This window comes from Barbus barbus, assembly GCF_936440315.1.
Source record: "Barbus barbus genome assembly, chromosome: 22".
Taxonomy (NCBI): Eukaryota; Metazoa; Chordata; class Actinopteri; order Cypriniformes; family Cyprinidae; genus Barbus; species Barbus barbus.
Window position 1 is genome coordinate 30,685,136 of NC_136750.1, and position 17,981 is coordinate 30,703,116.

General features: G+C 38.1%; 1 protein-coding gene across 1 annotated transcript in view; it reads left to right on the plus strand.

Moving 5' to 3' along the window:
- Window positions 1-424: 424 nt before the first annotated feature.
- LOC306888389 (fibrillin-1-like) overlaps window positions 425-17,981 on the plus strand; it is a 92,609-nt gene continuing 75,052 nt past the window's right edge. The window contains exons 1-10 of the mRNA XM_079446637.1: window positions 425-1,474; window positions 1,647-1,817; window positions 3,863-3,945; window positions 4,602-4,700; window positions 7,278-7,373; window positions 7,453-7,548; window positions 10,792-10,989; window positions 12,821-12,946; window positions 15,627-15,752; window positions 17,796-17,948. Coding sequence (XP_079302763.1) covers window positions 1,663-1,817; window positions 3,863-3,945; window positions 4,602-4,700; window positions 7,278-7,373; window positions 7,453-7,548; window positions 10,792-10,989; window positions 12,821-12,946; window positions 15,627-15,752; window positions 17,796-17,948 — 1,132 coding nt within the window. The 5' untranslated portion in view covers window positions 425-1,474; window positions 1,647-1,662. The remainder of the gene's footprint in view (window positions 1,475-1,646; window positions 1,818-3,862; window positions 3,946-4,601; window positions 4,701-7,277; window positions 7,374-7,452; window positions 7,549-10,791; window positions 10,990-12,820; window positions 12,947-15,626; window positions 15,753-17,795; window positions 17,949-17,981) is intronic.

Here is a 17,981-nt window from a genome sequence, read left to right on the forward strand (position 1 = left end):
AGTCTGATTTTGTGGTGGCTGTGCTTTAAAATAAAATTATTATGATCTTAATTAAAGTGATGAAGGATGAGCTCTACTGTAATGATTAACAGTTGAAAACATTCATTAGAAATTACTTTAATAATATTACATTTTAAATAGGGTAACTTGTAATCTGTAAACTATTATATTTCCAAAGTAACCTTCCCAACACCTGGTACTTTCGCCATGGTATTAGTGTTTAAAAGCGAGACCACATGCTTCTCCAGCGAGCTGACGAGGTTTGAGCTGTGTGTTGTGCAGCACGTCTGGAGGGTAAAAGTCATAAATTGTTTCCCATGAGCATTCTCTCTCATTGTGCATTGTTCGTGTTCTCATTACAAGAGTAAAGGTGCTGCCAGCGTGCGCGCCCCCGCGCCAAACGTGTCTGGGAACGCGGACAAGAGATGATGCGGCGCGCTCCCGAGCGAGAGTCTGTAAGCGAGCGAAAGTCAGAAAAACTACAAAAAGACGGAATTAATTGACCACAAACCCTCCTTTTAAGGGTTTTGTGAAAGTATCGTGGTATTAGATCAGCGCTCGAATGATTACCATGGTATTTATACGGTATTTCATCTATATTTAGTCATTTAGCAGACGCTTTTATCCACTTACAAAAGAAGAAAATAGAAGCAATCAGAATCAACAAAAGAGCAATAATATAAAGTGTTATAACAAGCCTCAGTTAGCCTAACCCTTGCGAATATTAAGATTGTTTTTGTAGTTAGTGTTTATTTTTTGGCGTATTGATTATCATCTGTATAACCGCAGTTTTACTTCAAATACCTTCATTAAACTATGGTTAATCTTCATAATTGCAGTAACCATGATTGTATTTGTTTGTTTTTTTTGGTTTAATTTAATTGTAAATCCATGGTTAATTTTCCTAAGGGAGGGAAGTACACGTAGCAAGTTTTTTTTTGGTAAATCAAATAATAAAAATAAAACAGACAGAATAGAAAACTGATTTTTTTTTTGCTTTTTGTTAATTGTGTAATAAAAACAAACGAACAGAATACAAAAAAGAATAGCGAAGCTAATGTTAGTTTAAAAAAGAATAGCGAGTGCTAGATGGAAGAGATGTGACCATCTGAAAGTTATATGATGTCGTCTGTGTTCTATTAATTATCTTGAATATGGTGATTATCTCCTCAAACTCATTGATTTTCTTCATATTCTCTGTTCATCTCGAGTATAGAATAATAGCCGCCGCCGCGCTGAATTCGCGCAGGTTCTCGCGAGATCCGAGGAGAGCGAGTGTTTGGATGAGATTTGAGTGGCGCAGCGGAATGAGCGCTGATGCAGTAACGCAGCCGCTGCGCTTTGTGTTGCACCTCTGAACCGCTTTACGCTCTTTATCTCAGCCTGACAACTTACACCAGGCACTTCACAGTCTTTACTAGTGCAGACTTACTGGAGGAGACTTCATCTTCATCTTCTTCATCATCTGTTGGAGGTACAGAAACTTTCTTTCCCTCAGTTTTATTTCGTCCTCTGCTCACAAAGCTGTCGTATTCTTGTTTACTTTCCATAAACGCGTATGACTGACGCACACAAAGCTAGTTTCTTGTTCACTTGGTTTGTGTTTTTGTCAGTTTTGTTATTAATGTGAGCTGTTGGTCTTGCAGCGGGAGCGCGCGCAGAATGAGGCTGCTGCTCGTGCTCGCGGCGGGAATCTCAGCGCTCGCGTCGCTGTGTGTATCAGCGCAGACGCTCGACGCAGGCGCAGACAGAGCCGCGGAGCAACCGAGAGCGAACCGATCGAAGCGGCGCGGCGGCGGGCAGGACGTGCTGAAGGGGTAACGACTCTCTCCATCACCGAAGAACCGCAACATTTACTCTAAACACCGCGGTAAAACGGCCACAGCCGTTAGGGGCGCTGAGGGAACCCGGTTTCCCGCGCTCCAGAATCCGTTAATTAGCGTTAGCGTCATCACATTAATGACAGTTTAGCTTTCATGGAAGTGCTGTTTTCTTTGGTCTGTTGAGTGTTTGTTTCGCAACATTTCCAAGTCTTTGTGTTCATATAGATGATCCTAATAAAACACGGTAATCAAACATTAAATTATAGGGAAAAAAACCTAAGCTGTGCACAAAAGTCACTGGTAACTGACTCTTTTAAATCTCACAGTTATGAGGAAAAGTCAGAACTGTGAGATATAAGCTCAGCATTCTGGTGTTTTTAACACAATTTTCAGTTTATATTTCTCAATTCAGATTTTTCCCCTTTTTATTGACTTTTTATATCTCAAAATTTTGACTTCTCGCAATTCCGCGTTTATATAACACAATTCTGAATTATGAGACGAAAAGTTTCAATTTCCTTTTTTATTTTTTTGTTAGGCTTCTGTAAAAACCAAACCAACATAAAAAAATATAAAAAAAGAGCATAAACATTAAAAACAAACAGGAAAATTTTAAATAAAAGAAAATGGGAATTACGTTTCCTATCCCTGTTCCTATGTTTGTTTTATTAATTATTTTGCACTTTTCTTCATTTATTCCTGCACTGAAAAAAATTCATAGTGAAACAACTTTCAGAAATTGCTAGTAAATTTCACAAAAAACTAGCTTATAGACAAACTTTAATGTTGGCTTGAGAAAGACTAGTCTGCATATTTAAAATATAATTTAATAAGCTGTAAGTTTAAAGATTTTAACATTGAAATTTTAAAAGCGTGAAGTTTCAAGGTTTTAAAGCCATGCAGGCTGTAAGATAGAAAGTTAGGTAGATATAAAAAAACATTGTACAGGTAGATAATGATAGGTAACACGTTGAATTAAATGTTACATTTTACCTGTAGAAAGACTGATACCTGACCCTGCAGCACAGAAGCAGTCATGAGTAACACAGGTATATTTGTAGCAATAGACAACAATACATTGTATGGATCACAATTATACATTTCTCTTTTATGACAAAAATCATTAGGATATTAAGTAAAGATCATGTTCCATGAAGATATTTAGTACATTTCCTACCGTATATATATCATAACTTAATTTTTGATTATAGTATAGTAATATGCATTGCTAAGAACTTCATTTGAACAACTTTAAAGGAGATTTTCTCAATATTTAGATTTTTTTTGCACCCTCAGATTCCAGATTTCAAAACAAAAAATCATTTGTTACACATGTTCCTTTCTATTCCCATGTTCTTAACATGTTCATTTTATTCTACAGTGGTGACCAAAATGATTAGAGCACTAGTATTTTCAGCAGCTAAGAAAGGGTTTTAAGTCAGTTATTTCTATCTTTTGCTGTAGTGTGTCAGCAGTAAATATCAGTTTATATTTCCAAACATTCATTTTGACATCATCATCCAGTCTGTCTGGAATGACATGAAGAAACTGAGACAGACTAAATCCAGAAGAACTGTGTCTCAAGACGCTTCAAGAAACCTCCTGCAAAGCTACAGAACTGTTCAAAGTTTTAGGCACTTGTGTAAAAATGCTGTCAAAAATAATGTCATAAATATATTTTCTATGAACTAAATGAAATTAACATTTGTTGTGAGCATGCTTTGTGTTTAAAGCAGCTTTTGTCCTCGGTGCACTTGAGCAGAGTTTCTCAGGAGCTTTGCAGGAGGTTTCTTGAAGCAGAGACACAGTTCTTCTGGATTTAGTCTGTCTCAGTTTCTTCATGTCATTCCAGACAGACTGGATGATGATGTCAAAATGAATATTTGGAAATGTAAACTGATATTTCCTACTGACACACTACAGCAAAAGATAGAAATAACTGACTTAAAACCATTTTTAGCTTCTGAAAATTCACACATAAAGTTTAAACTTGAATTTGACCCCTTGCTCGGTTAAGTTCTGCTGAACTCTTCCCGCAGGCCGAATGTGTGTGGATCTCGTCATCATGCGTACTGCTGTCCCGGATGGAAGACTTTGACTGGAGGGAACCAGTGCATCGTCCGTAAGTCCTCCTCAGCTTCCTGTTTGCTGTGTTCTGCTCCAGATATCAGTAATGCAGTGGTTCACAGAGGAGGGCGGGGTTCTGCGAGCTCGGCTCCGGATGAATGTTTTTCGCTCTCGTCCTGTAAATGAATAGATTGTCAGTGCTCAGGAAGGCTGTGCTGGTGTTGTGTGACTCTGGCCGTCTCTCAGGCGCGGTGGGTGGGGTGATGTTGTTTACATGTGAAGGTCAGGCGTGCACTAATGCATCTCGGTCACAATGGCCCAGAGTCTCTCTGACCTCCTGACCCCTCGCTGACCGCATTTAACAAGAACATTCCGGTAATAATCAGAGTTTGGATGCATTCCAGTTATATGTGCATCGTGTACTGGCATTAATCCGATTAAGCCGATATTTCCTGAATAAGACAGCTGGCATATGCCTCGATGAACTGCAAGTCTGTCTCATGGAAAGACCTGGAGCAGGACCAGACCTGAATCTGCAGACTTTGGTTTTCTAGGATGGATTTAAACATGTTAGTGTGCATATAAGAAACAATAAGGCACAAGAGATGTGTAGAACGGTCAGAATATCACCTGTACCTGCATGTTTATTGACGTCTGTGAAGGTCAGGCAAATCAATAGATGTCATCAATCATTGTTTTTGCTGTTTTCAGCGATTTGTCGCAGCCCCTGCGGAGATGGCTTCTGCTCCAGACCCAACATGTGCACCTGTCCGAGCGGCCAGATCTCTCCCACCTGTGGATCCAAATCAGGTAATTCAGTCCGTCAGAGAGGAGATGAAAGTCACATGACCGTCTTGTTCTATTTCCTGTTTGCTTAGTGCCATGTTTGATGGTTGTGTGTTAGATGGTAACCTTGATTCTGTGAGGTATCCACTATAAGCAGCAGTCCACTGATACAGGGTTTAATGGCCGATGAATGGCAGATGTTATATATACATGTCATAATTTAATTTATTAATCCAATTCATTTTAATTAATTGATCAATTTCTTCAGTTTTTTTTTTCTTCAAGTAATTAACCATATTTTGCATTTAATAAATGCATAAAAAGGCTTAAACGTTATTATATTTTATTATAGTTATCATGCATGCATTTTTAAAATGTTTTCGTCTTCATGACAATTATTGTACTTAAAATCCATGCCTTTTTAAAATGTTTTGTTTTTTATGACTTTTTATAATTGGGTTGCATGCATTTTTTATGTTTTCTTTTTAGAACTATTTTTAACCTTCGATGCATGGATTTATTAAAAAAAATTTTTTTTCTTTTATTAATTTTATGCTTAGGATACCTGCATATTTTCTTTTTTATGACTAATATATATATATATATATATATATATATATATATATATATATATATATATATATTAATTTATAGCACTTTAAATTACCATTGTATATTAAATGTGATATGTAAATAAACTTGCCTTAATGACAGCAGATAAGCTGAATTTAACAGTTTTTTTCATTAATTTCATCAACATTTTCATAATTTTTTTTCATAAGAATATTTGAAATCAATCATTGTGCATGACTTTTTTTTGGAGCAGAATAATGCACTGATGTCAGTCAGTTGGATGCAGCTATCTGCAAATGATCTCAAAATTGACACATAACGACCTGTCCGATTGCAGCAAATGTAAATCTCGCAGGATTTTTTACTACTGGTTTGGCGTCTTAACACAAAAGACGATGAAAAATGGTCATCTGTTTAGGGTGTTGAAAATAATGGTTTAGTGTCTCGATTGTCTCAGATTCTTGTGGTTGTTTTACTGCCGTGAGTGTGAATAACAAATATTGTGAATATTAGCTGTGTCTGGATGGGTGTGTGTGAGTTGGAGACCATCCACAGTCAACAGGCCTCACCCGCAGCTCCAGCTCCTCACTGGATCACTGCTGCAGCTCCACGGGGAGGAGACGTTCGTGTGTGTGTGTGTGTGTGTGCTGTAGTTTGGGGACACATTCGTCCCAAGATGTGAGCTCAAGCTTCCTGTTGTGGGCGTCCACAACAGGAACAATGATTCATACACACAGGTTAAGGCTTATTAATTTCTCTTTTTGTGTGAAAGGGCCTTTTCAGTTGCCAAAAATATAACTTTGGGGTTTTTTGTTATTAAAAACAAATAAGCAAGCCCAGTCCAGCTGACAAAAAGTAACCCAAAAGTAACATAATCTATAAAAAGTAACAAAGTAACACAATTACCTTTATTTATGGTATTTTAAACGTAATCAAATATCTATATAGATGTTACTCTTAAAAAATTTCGGTAACATTTTATAATGAGTTTCATTAGCTATTTTAGTCAACATGAACTAAGAATAAACAATGCTCCTACAACATTTATTAAGCTTAGTTAATATTAATTTCAGCATTTATTAATGCTTTTTTATTAAAATCAAAATTTGTGCTTGTTGATAATGAACTGTGAATTAACATGAACTAATAATGAATGACTGTAACTAATCTTAACAAAGTTGAATAAATACTGTAATGTATTGTTGTTGTTTGTTTATGTTAGTAAATGCAGTAAATAACATTAACTAATGGAACCTTATTGTAAAGTGTTACCAAAAGTTCTTAAAAGGCGACGACAGTAAAACACTAGCTACACATTGTGTGAAGGGTTAATAATAGCAAAAGTAACAAACTGTGACCTTGGATCACAAAACCAGTCATAAGGATCAATTTTTTTAAATCTATACGACATCTGAATAAATAATCTTTCCATAGATGTATGGTTTGTTATGATAGGACAATATTTGGCTGAGATGCAACTATTTGAAAATCTGGAATCTGAGGGTACAAAAAAATTTAAATATTGAGAAAATCTCCTTTAAAGTTGTTCAAATGAAGTTCTTAGCAATGCATATTACTAATCAATAATGAAGTTTTGATATATTTGTAGTAGGAAACTTTCAAAATATCTTCATGGAACATGATCTTTACTTAATATCCTAATGATTTTTGGCATAATAGAAAAATTGATAATTTTGACCCGTACAATGTATTGTTGGCTATTGCTACAGATATACCTGTGCTACGTCACATATTGACTATATTTTGAGAATTTTGTCTGAAATTTTTTATCCAACAGCAGTGTCGCTCTTGTGATCGGACAAGACATGTTTTTATTCTCCTGATTTCAAATCTGTACATTTTAGAAAGGTAGAAATTAATAATTTAGATTTTAGTTAGTGCTGAGTTCTGAAACTTGCAGGATGTTTTTATTGTAGTGTAACCTCTCATATGTGTAAATATCAAGAACACGGAGTGTGTGTGTGCGCAGTATGTACAGTAAATAACATGTCTGATGTTTGTTTTCAGTCCAGAACTGTAACATCCGCTGCATGAACGGCGGGACGTGTGCGGAGGAGCAGTGTCTGTGTCAGAAGGGATACTCTGGAGCTCACTGCGGCCAGCGTAAGCCTCCTGTAACCCTGCAGCACACATACTGATGCATACACGACTGACGCTAACCGTGTCTCTGTCTCTTCTGCAGCGGTGTGTGAGTCCGGCTGTCTGAACGGAGGCCGATGTGTCGCTCCAAACCGCTGCCTGTGTAACTACGGCTTCACTGGAGCTCAGTGTGAGAGAGGTGAGACGCACCTAGCATTCGCTTCAAAGACGAGCATGTGATGATTTATAAAACCTCACAGACACAAACCACAGATATACACATCAATAATAACTCCTCTGACTGTAGTTTGTAGTTCTAAAGGTCGATTCTTTCAGCATTTTGTTTCTTCTTAGAAGCCGGCTGAGGCCTGTTTGTGAGTGTGTGAGTATGTGTGTGTGTTTCTGTGAGTGTGTGTTTCTGTGAGTGAGTGAGTGTTTGTGTGTGTGTATTTCTGTGAGTGAGTGAGTGTGTGTGTGTTTCTGTGAGTGACTGAGTGTTTGTGTGTGTGCGTGTGTGTTTCTGTGAGTGAGTGAGTGTTTGTGTGTGTGTTTCTGTGAGTGAGTGAGTGTTTGTGTGTTTCTGTGAGTGAGTGAGTGTTTGTGTGTTTCTGTGAGTGAGTGAGTGAGTGTTTGTGTGTTTCTGTGAGTGAGTGTGTGTGTTTCTGTGAGTGAGTGTGTGTGTGTTTCTGTGAGTGAGTGAGTGTTTGTGTGTTTGTGTGAGTGTGTGTGTGTGTTTCTGTGAGTGAGTGAGTGTTTGTGTGTTTCTGCGAGTGAGTGAGTGTTTGTGTGTGTTTCTGTGAGTGAGTGTGTGTGTTTCTGTGAGTGAGTGTGTGTGTTTCTGTGAGTGAGTGTGTGTGTTTCTGTGAGTGAGTGAGTGTTTGTGTGTTTGTGTGAGTGTGTGTGTGTGTTTCTGTGAGTGAGTGAGTGTTTGTGTGTTTCTGCGAGTGAGTGAGTGTTTGTGTTTGTGTGAGTGTGTGTGTGTGTTTCTGTGAGTGAGTGAGTGTTTGTGTGTGTGTTTCTGTGAGTGAGTGTTTGTGTATGTGTGTGTGTGTGTGTGTGCATGTTTATGTGGTTTATGAGGACACAAATGTGTATAATGACATGGGTATGACAGAGGTATTACAATATAAAGGTGGTTTATGAGGACACTGCCTATGTCCCCGTAATTCAAAAGGCTTAAAAAACATACTAAATGGTGTTTTTTTGAAAATCTAAAAATGCACAAAGTCTCCTGTGAGGGCTAAGTTTAGGTGTAGGGTTGGTGTAGGGCAATAGCACACACAGTTTGTTCAGTATAAAAACCATTACGCCTATGGAGAGTCCCCATAAACCACAAAAACCAACATGTGTGTGTGTGTGTTCAGGACTTGGTTTCTGGACTGTGATGTTCTGTGGATGTTATTAGCTGCAGATGTGCTGGAGTTCAGTGTTTGTGAAACAGGACAGAGCGTTCTCTGTTTGTTTGCTGCTTGTCTTGTTGGAAATCATATTATGTGCAAATGGCAAGTGGAAACATCCCTTAATGACACATCCTTGTCCTCCGTGCTTGGAGCAGAAGGCATGATTGCTTCAGGAGGGTCGGGTGTGTTTATCAGCTCTAATGTTCACTGGGGCAACTAAAGACAAGTGTGTGTTGCATTTTGGGTTAGCCTTGTGTATATACAGTAAAACAGGCTGAAGTGTTGAGAAAACTTATGAGGTCTGAAGTTTATACAGACGTCTGCTGTTCTTCATCAGATCAAGTATGTAGACATTCACACAGGTGCGCAGCCGAGAAACTACAGGTGTAGAGAATCACATTCACATGTGAAGCTCCGCCCACTCACCTGTCAGTCAACTGTTGTGCTAAAACTGGAGTTTGAGATGGATAGATATTCATATAGATAGATAGACGGATAGATATTCTGGTAGATGTCCAATCAAACAGTGGGGAACATTTATACATGCATTAAAAGGCATAGAACTTGTACTTTTGAAGCATGCAGTTTTTAAATGTTCTTTTTAAGACTATATTTATACTTATGATGCATGCATTTTAAATCTTTTTCTGACTATTTTTATACTTATGATGCATGCATTTCTCGTATGTTTTATTTTTTATTTTTTTATAATTATGCATGCATTTTAAAACGCTTTTTATGACTATTTTTATGCTTATGATGCATGCATTTAATTTTTTTTTTTGTTTTTATGACTATTTTTATGCATGCATTATCGAAATGTTTTCTTTGTCACTTTTTTTTCTTCATGTATTGCACTTTGAATTACCACTCTGTATCAAATGTTCTATGAGCCGTCCATGTACTTGACCCTGATCTAGTGGTTGTAAAGGGTTAATGGAGTCAAGTGTGTGTGTGATTCACACTCAGCTGAAGTCACATTTTTGTAAATGATTGTTAAATTGGATTTGTGCAGGAATGAGGTGCACAGAGAGCGCAGTGAGCACAGACATTCCCAGAGATTTATTCAGCTGATGAACTGCAGGAGATCATGAATTCCATAATGAATCAAGCTCTGCTAATGCGGCCTGTGTGTCTTTGTGTGTGCTGGTATTCACTACATTATGTGGACCAAATGTCCCCACCATTTTTTGGTCCCATGAGGAAACAAGCTTATAAATCACACAGAATGAAGTTTTCTGAGAATCTAGTAAAGCTATAGATTTGTGTGATGTGTAGGGTAAGGGGATAGAAAATACAGTTTGTACAGTAGAAAAACCATTACGCCTATGGAGAGTCCTCGTAATGATAGGAATACCAGTGTGTGTGTGCGTGTGTGTGTGGGTGTGTAAGTAAGTGAGTGAGTGAGTGTTTGTGTGTGTGAATGTGAGTGTGTGTTTGTATGTGTGTGAGTTTTATTGCTCCCAGATGTTCAGCAGTGCAGGGAGTGTCCCTTCAGACAAACACACACATGACATCACACACACACACACACACACACGTGCAGGGTGTTCCCAGTGTTCACATGAAGCAGCAGTGAGTTGATCAACACTGTAAGAACATCAGCGATGTGAGACTCGTGATCGTTCCTCATGTCATTAATTTTACATTATTTCACTGCTAGTATAAATATCAATGAAATATTCTTTGTTTTAAATGATTAATAATATTTATTTTTAACCTTTTAAACAAAGCAGCATGTTTTGTAGTATATCAGTTTTATTGGAATATTTAAATTGATATTGAGAATCATCAAATTTTTTTTAGTTTTTAAATATTGTATTTGCCCCACCAGCAAAAATATGTTCTAAGAACGTTCTGCTAATGTTATGAAAATTTTATTTCTGTATGTTCTAAATGTCTAGTATTTTAAATTTTAAAAAAACTACATTTTTGTGAATGTTCCCTTTTAGCCGGGAGTGTGTTGGCATGCTGCAGCTTCTGAAATATCATGCAAATAAAGTGTTGCATTAGTGTGTTAAACTTGTTCTGTGTGTCTCCAGATTACAGGACGGGGCCGTGTTTCGCATCGGTCAGTAACCAGATGTGTCAGGGTCAGCTGACTGGAATTGTCTGCACTAAGACGCTGTGCTGTGCGACGGTGGGACGGGCCTGGGGTCATCCGTGTGAGCAGTGTCCAGCACAACCGCACCCCTGCCGCCGTGGATTCATTCCCAACCACCGCTCTGGAGCCTGCCAGGGTGAGACACACACACACACACACCACACACACACACACACACACACACGTTTGTTTTAGTGAAAAGTGGGGACATCCCATAGGCGTAATGGTTTTTATACTGTACAAACTGTATGTGTAATCCTACACCTACCCTACACCTAAACTTAGCCCTCACAGGAGACTGTGCATTTCTACTTTACCCCCTAAAAAACTCACTTTGTGTGATTTATAAGCGTTTTAAAAAGTGGGGACATGGGGCAGTGTCCTGGAAAGTCACCTTCACCTTGTAATACCTGTGTCATACCTGTGTCATTATACAAATTTATGTCCACACACACACAAACACACACACAGATGGACGGACAGTTCACTCTAATTGAGTCAGATTGGTTTTGGTTCTAATGAAGGAATGCTCGCAGTCATGCAAAAAAGGACACACTGTCAGAACACATAGACGCATGCCTCAGTGATCCCACAATACACACACATACACACATACACACTGATCTACACTTATCAAGAACAAACACACAGATCCACTGTGAAGCACTCAGTACACACACACACACACACACACACACACACACTGACTGTAAACAAATCACTCAGTCATGCACCTGTTGATCTAAGCTAAAGTGCTGGGCTAAGATGGGCCGGATGTGCCGGTCTCTGCTGGTCTGTTCCGGTATTGTCACAGACTGGCTCCGGTGTGTGTGTGTGTGTGTGTGTGTGTGTGGTTTGGCTGTGACTGTAATTCCTCCAGTTGGGTAAATTCTTTTATCGTCTGGCTGTCTGAGTCGCTCTGGGAGGGTGAGCGTGGGCTCGTCTCGCTTTAGTCTCCTCTCTCTCGGTTCACACTTCTCCTCAAATCAATCAAGTTTTTATCTTGTCCCTTAATATTTCTTCCCTATTTACTTGTTTCCCTGCTCCTCACTGTCTGTGTGTGTGTTTGTGAGATGCAGGTGTGTGTACAGTATCACTATCACAGTGGATATTATCTGAATGCACTAGCAATCTCCATTACTGTTCAAAAGATTTAAAGCACTTTTATTCATCAAGGAGTCATTAAATTGATCAAATATGACAGTAAAGACTTTTATAAGGTTACAAAATGTATATTTCTGTTCAAATAAATGCTGTTCTTTAGAACTTTCTATTTATATTTGAATCCTGGAAAATAAAATGTATCACGGTTTCCACAAAAATATTGTGCTGCACAACTGTTTTCAACATTTGATAAAAATCAGAAATGTTTCTTGTGCAGTAAATCAGCATATTAGAATGATTTCTGAAGGCTCATGTGACACTGAAGACTGGAGTAACAATGCTGAAAATTCAGCGCTGCATCACAGAAATAAATTACATTTTAACAGTCATTCACATACAAAACATTTCACAGTTTTTACTGTATTTTTGATCAAATAAATGCAGCCGTGGTGAGATGAGATTCTTTCAAAAACAAATAAAAAAAGCAAACTGACCTCAAACTTTTGAACTCTAGTGTGTGTATCTTTTTTTTTTTTTTTTTAAATAGTATGATTTATGCGGTAGAAGAACATTTGACTGTGACACGATCAATGACACTCATTTATTTGCATTTGATTAGCCATACAGAAATGAAGCACAGTCTAAAGATTATGATTTGTTTATGTCTTAACTCTTTGCTTTGTTTTCAGGCTTCACAAATACACAAGAAGCGTTGCGACATGAGACCGGAGTGCTGATATTTCCTCCTCATGTTGTTCTGTTTTGAATTATACACACTGATTTGAGTGCATCTGTTGTGTTGTGTTGTTAAAGCATTTCCTCTCTCTCTCTCTCTCTCTCTCTGTGTGTGTGTGTGTGTACAGATGTGGATGAGTGCCAGGCCATTCCTGGACTCTGTCAGGGGGGAAACTGTGTGAATACTGTGGGCTCATTTGAGTGCAAATGCCCTGCTGGACACAAGTTCAACGAAATCACACAGAAATGTGAAGGTAATGACACACACACACACATCAGAACTCATTGTTCAGCTCTGCAGCTGGAATTTGTCTCTACACACATTAGATCTCTTTATCATCTCAGATGTTTCTCCTAGCGGATGGAGAACAAACAGAGACTTACATTGAAGTTCTCAGATGTTTCCTGAGAAAAAGTCCCTTATAATGTTAGCACAACAACATTATTTCATCATTCGTGGAATGTTTTTCTGAAACGTTTTAGTTGGGCTTTTGTCTAACGTTTTTAAATAACATTTTTAGAACGTTCAGGGAACATTCAAAAGTAACATTCTCATGATCTTTGCAAAATTACAAAATGGAATGTTCGTATATTTTTGAACATTTCAAAATACTAGATGTTTTGAGTGTTCAGAAATAACATTTTCACAACTCGCTGAGAATGTTAGCAAACGTTTTTGGAACATATTTTTGATAGTTGGAAAGAAACCAAAACCTGCAGTCAATATGAAACATTGAAAGTCTTCAGCTGTGAGTGTGTTTGTGGTTTAATCTGGTTTAGTTCAGCTCTTCAGTTAAACATGTATGTTTTACAGTCGAATGAATGTGGATAGTAGATCTACGACTCTCACATAATCTCTATCTAATTGAACTCCCATCCACAGTTCAGTGCAGATTCCAGTGTCATTATTTTAATAATTTATGTATATGGATGATGATGATCATAGAAGACTATGTGCTGGTTCTCTGGTGGTCTGACATTACTTAGAGAGCCGCATTAGCGTGAGTTTGTTTAGACAGCGAGTCTGAAGCTTCTGTTATTATCTCGAGTCGACTCTTTCAGACGTGTTTATAGGACAGACAGAGAGAGTCTGGCTGCTTCGATGTGTTTACAGCAGGGCAGAAAGGTTTTATTTTTACTTGCGTTCGATCAAACGGGTCGTTACTGAACTGGAGTGAGACTCTTTAAAGCAGAAGCTTGCATTTGTGTGTGTGTGTGTGTGTGAGACCCGCACCCAGAAATAACGGCCCAGAGCTCTGGAAAGCACCCGAGCGAGAGCCAAACTCAGACTGCTGTCCATTATTAGTCAAGTCGTATTTCACTGCAGAGATGCTGCGGTCAGTCGTCTGACAGTAAATCTGACATTCGTATTGCTCAATAATTCACATCACACAGCAAAACCCCTTCAAACAGGGTTGTGTAGATGATGGCCCGTTGCTCTTTAGTAGTTTGGGAATCTCAAGTTAAAAAAATTTGACTTGAGATTTGATTTGGGATTCCAAATTAGCTTGTTGAGTGTTTCTAAAAACTCACCCTCAGATCACCATCAGATTTGGAGAAATGTTGCTCAGCAGTGAATGGGTGCCATCAGAATGAGAGTCCAAACATCTGATAAAAACATCACAATAATCCACAAGTAATCCACACCACTCCAGTCCATCAGTTAACATCTGGAGAAGACAAAAGCTGAAACACATCCAGCATTAAGACATTTGTAACTAAAATACGAGTCCATAATTCATAATAACACTTCCTCCAGTGAAAAAGTGCATCTCCTGTTGTCTCTCACATCAAAATCCAGCCACATATTTGTTTAGAGCTGTTTTGTCTTGTAAACGCTGCTTGATCTGCAGATTTCTCTCCTGATTCAGACCAGAACACTTTTTCACTGGAGGAAACGTTATTATGGATTATGGAATCGGATTTTAGTTAAAAATGTCTTAATGCTGGATTAGTTTCAGTTTTTGTCTTCTCCAGATGTTAACTGATGGACTGGAGTGGTGTGGATTATTGTGATGTTTTTATCAGCTGTTTGGACTCTCATTCTGACGGCACCCATTCACTGCAGAGCATCCATTGCTGAGTGTAAGAGACTCCTTTTAGAAACCTTAAAAAAATCTTACCGACCTCAAGTAGTGTAGATATCAATTACTACTGCAGTCATTATTAGGGATGGGCATCGTTTACATTTTATCGATACCGATGCTGCTTATTGATACCGGTATTTGTCAGTACTGTTATCGATACTATTTGGTGCAAAAAAAATTGTGAAAAGTTGTTGAAAATTTCAAGTTATTTTATTGCTGCTGAATTTTAGCAACTGTATTAAAGTTCTTCAGTCAAGAGCAGTGAGTTATTTTTCTCTTTGTGTTTTATTTTATTAACATTAAAGGAATAGTTCATCCAAAAATGAAAATTGTGTCATTTACTCTCAAGTTGTTTTAAACCGTGGATATCACACGCACGTCAAGCAAACGTCGTCGTTTATGCTGCGGCGCTTGGGGAGCAGTTGGGGGTTCGGTGCCTTGCCGGCCCGAGACTCGAACACGCAACCTTTGGATTACGAGTCCGACTCTCTAACCATTAGGCCACGACTTCCCCAGTATACGGAGATAAAACAACGGAAGTATAGGGAGATAAAACAACGCAAGTATCGATAACAGTATCACTTGTCCTGAAGCTTATCGGTAGTCCGGTATTGACCCAATTACGTACCAGTCAATAAAAATAAAAAAATACCGGTTCTTGGTACCCATCCCTTATCATTATCCAGAAGATCATCACATGGGTTTCAGGTAAGTAGTTGCACTATGGCTTTGATTAGTATGATTTTCTTGGACCGTTAACGTCACAAGTCTGGTTTTGAGGGTGAAGCGGTTTGTACTGTAGTGGCTGGTTTAAGCGTGATAATCTGATGGGTTTTGTGTCTCTCAGACATCGACGAGTGCTCTCAGATCCCAGGTCTGTGCAGTGGAGGTCAGTGCTCCAACACCATCGGCAGCTACTTCTGCAGGTGTCCGGTGGGCTTCGACACGGCGCTGGACGGCTCGCGCTGCATCGGTGAGTCCGGCCCACTCTCACCATCACAGTCTGATGTATTAACCTCTCCTCCTGTCTGCTTCCTGCTCTACGTGTTTCCTCCGTGTGTGTTTGCAGAGAAACTATTCACATTTTCTTAATTTTCAGATTTAAAGTTGTAATAAAATCCTAAAGGAGCAGAGCAGTAGATCCTTCAAAATCCAGTGTAAACTCACATTCAGATCTGAAATGAAACACTCATTTTACACCATCTCATCAGTTGACCGCAAGAAAACCATATCCTGCGTGTTTTTCTCATCAAAACTAAATAAAATAAATAAAAATAAAATATTGTCGTTTAAGGATTTACAAAAAAAATTTTGTCAGCCAAACCTAAAATATTTCTTTGAAGTCTCAAAGTTATTATTTCAATAATTTAGTAGCACATTTGCATGTTAACAGTTTCTGACATGACATGCAACATAAATTAATAAATCTTTGTTAGTAAGTGTTTTATTTTATAGTAATTATAGTTGTTTTTGTTATGTTTTAAGTGTTTCATTTGGATTTTTTTAATTTTTAAAATCATATATTTATTTTAATTTTGCATTTATATAGTTTAATTAATTTTAGTAAGTGCTTTATTTTGATTAGCCTTATTTTTAAAACAGTTGTTTTAATTTTACTTTTTAATTAAATGTTTTGTGTATTTGGATTATTGTTATTTGTGAAATCATTTGTTTTATTTTACATTTCTATAAATGTAATTTTTAGCTGTTTTTAAAATCATTTATTCGTTTTTGCCATTTATAGGGCTTCAATCATTTTATGAAGTATTTTATTTTGATTAATTTTTATTTGATTTGATTAAAATGATTTATCATATTTTTTTCATGTTTATGATTTAATGGCTCCTGATCCAGTTAACCGGTTTTGAATATAATTTGACTTGATCTGACTGTGGCAGAACATGTACAGTTATTCATCAGGCCAGTGAAGCACATTCAGCTGAAGCTGATGAATTACATGAAACTGTAAAAATAAGCGTTTGTGTGTGAGGCCTTCCATCCTCTGTGAGTGTGTGTGTAAGTGGGTCAGTGGTCTTCAGCTGATGTGTGTTGGCTGTGTTTGTGTGGAAGGAATGTGCGCTATGACTCGATCCACTCCAAACGTTTCCTGAGCCAAACATCCCTCTTTTCTCCTCCATCATCGCGATTTGCTCCGCTCGCTCCCTCATATTATTCCTGCAGCTGGAGATGCTCTGTCATTATGCAGACTGCACCGTCACACTGCGAGTGTGTGTGTGTGTATATGTGTGTGCGCGTCTGTGTGTGTGTGTGTGTGTGGCCACGTAACCCAATGCAAGGTGACATACGCATGTACCCAGCTAACAAAAATATGCTCTAAGAACGTTTAAGCTGTGAAACATTATTTCTGAAAGTTCTATGAATATTCAAAACATCCAGTTTTTAAAAACACATTTTTTTATGAGAATGTTAAGGTAACATTCCATTGTATCATTTTTACAAACATTAAAGAAACGTTACTTGTCAATGTAAAAGTAGCAACATTTAAAAAAATCATTAGAATGTTTCAGGAAAAATCATTCCATGAATGATGTATAAATAATGTTTTAATGTTTAACATTTTAAAAGCTTTATTAAAGGCCGGATAACTCTGAACAAACGTTCTATTAACGGTTGATCATAACTTAGCTGGGTAGATGTGTGTTTGTGCATCACTAAAGGATGTGTATTTGTGTCACCGATTCACAAGTGTTTTTTTAAACAGATGTTCTCTTTAGCCAGTCAGATGTGGGGTTTTAACCCAGCCGATCATAATATGCACACATGATCATTTGCAAATCAGATTCTACATGCAGAAACATTGAGAAACGTGCAAACACGCTTATGCATTTTAATTGTTTTTCATTTGCAAATAGTATTTTGTGATTGTGAATGAGGTTGAGTTTGTGAAATGCTGTTTGCAGATATATAAACTCATTCCATTAGTGAATCTTGTTGTGTGACTGCATTAGATGATGGTAGCTCATGCAGCATCCTGTGTTTGTGTGCTCCGCTCCAGACGCCCGGACAGGCTTCTGCTACGCTAACATCGTGAGCGGACGCTGTGCTAGCCTGCTGCCCCAGCGTATGTCCAAGAGCCAGTGCTGCTGCGAGAACAGAGGATGCTGGTCCGGATCCACCGTCCCAGAGATGTGTCCCATCCGTGGAACAGGTGAGGATGAGAATTCATCGCTCTCTCAGTTTC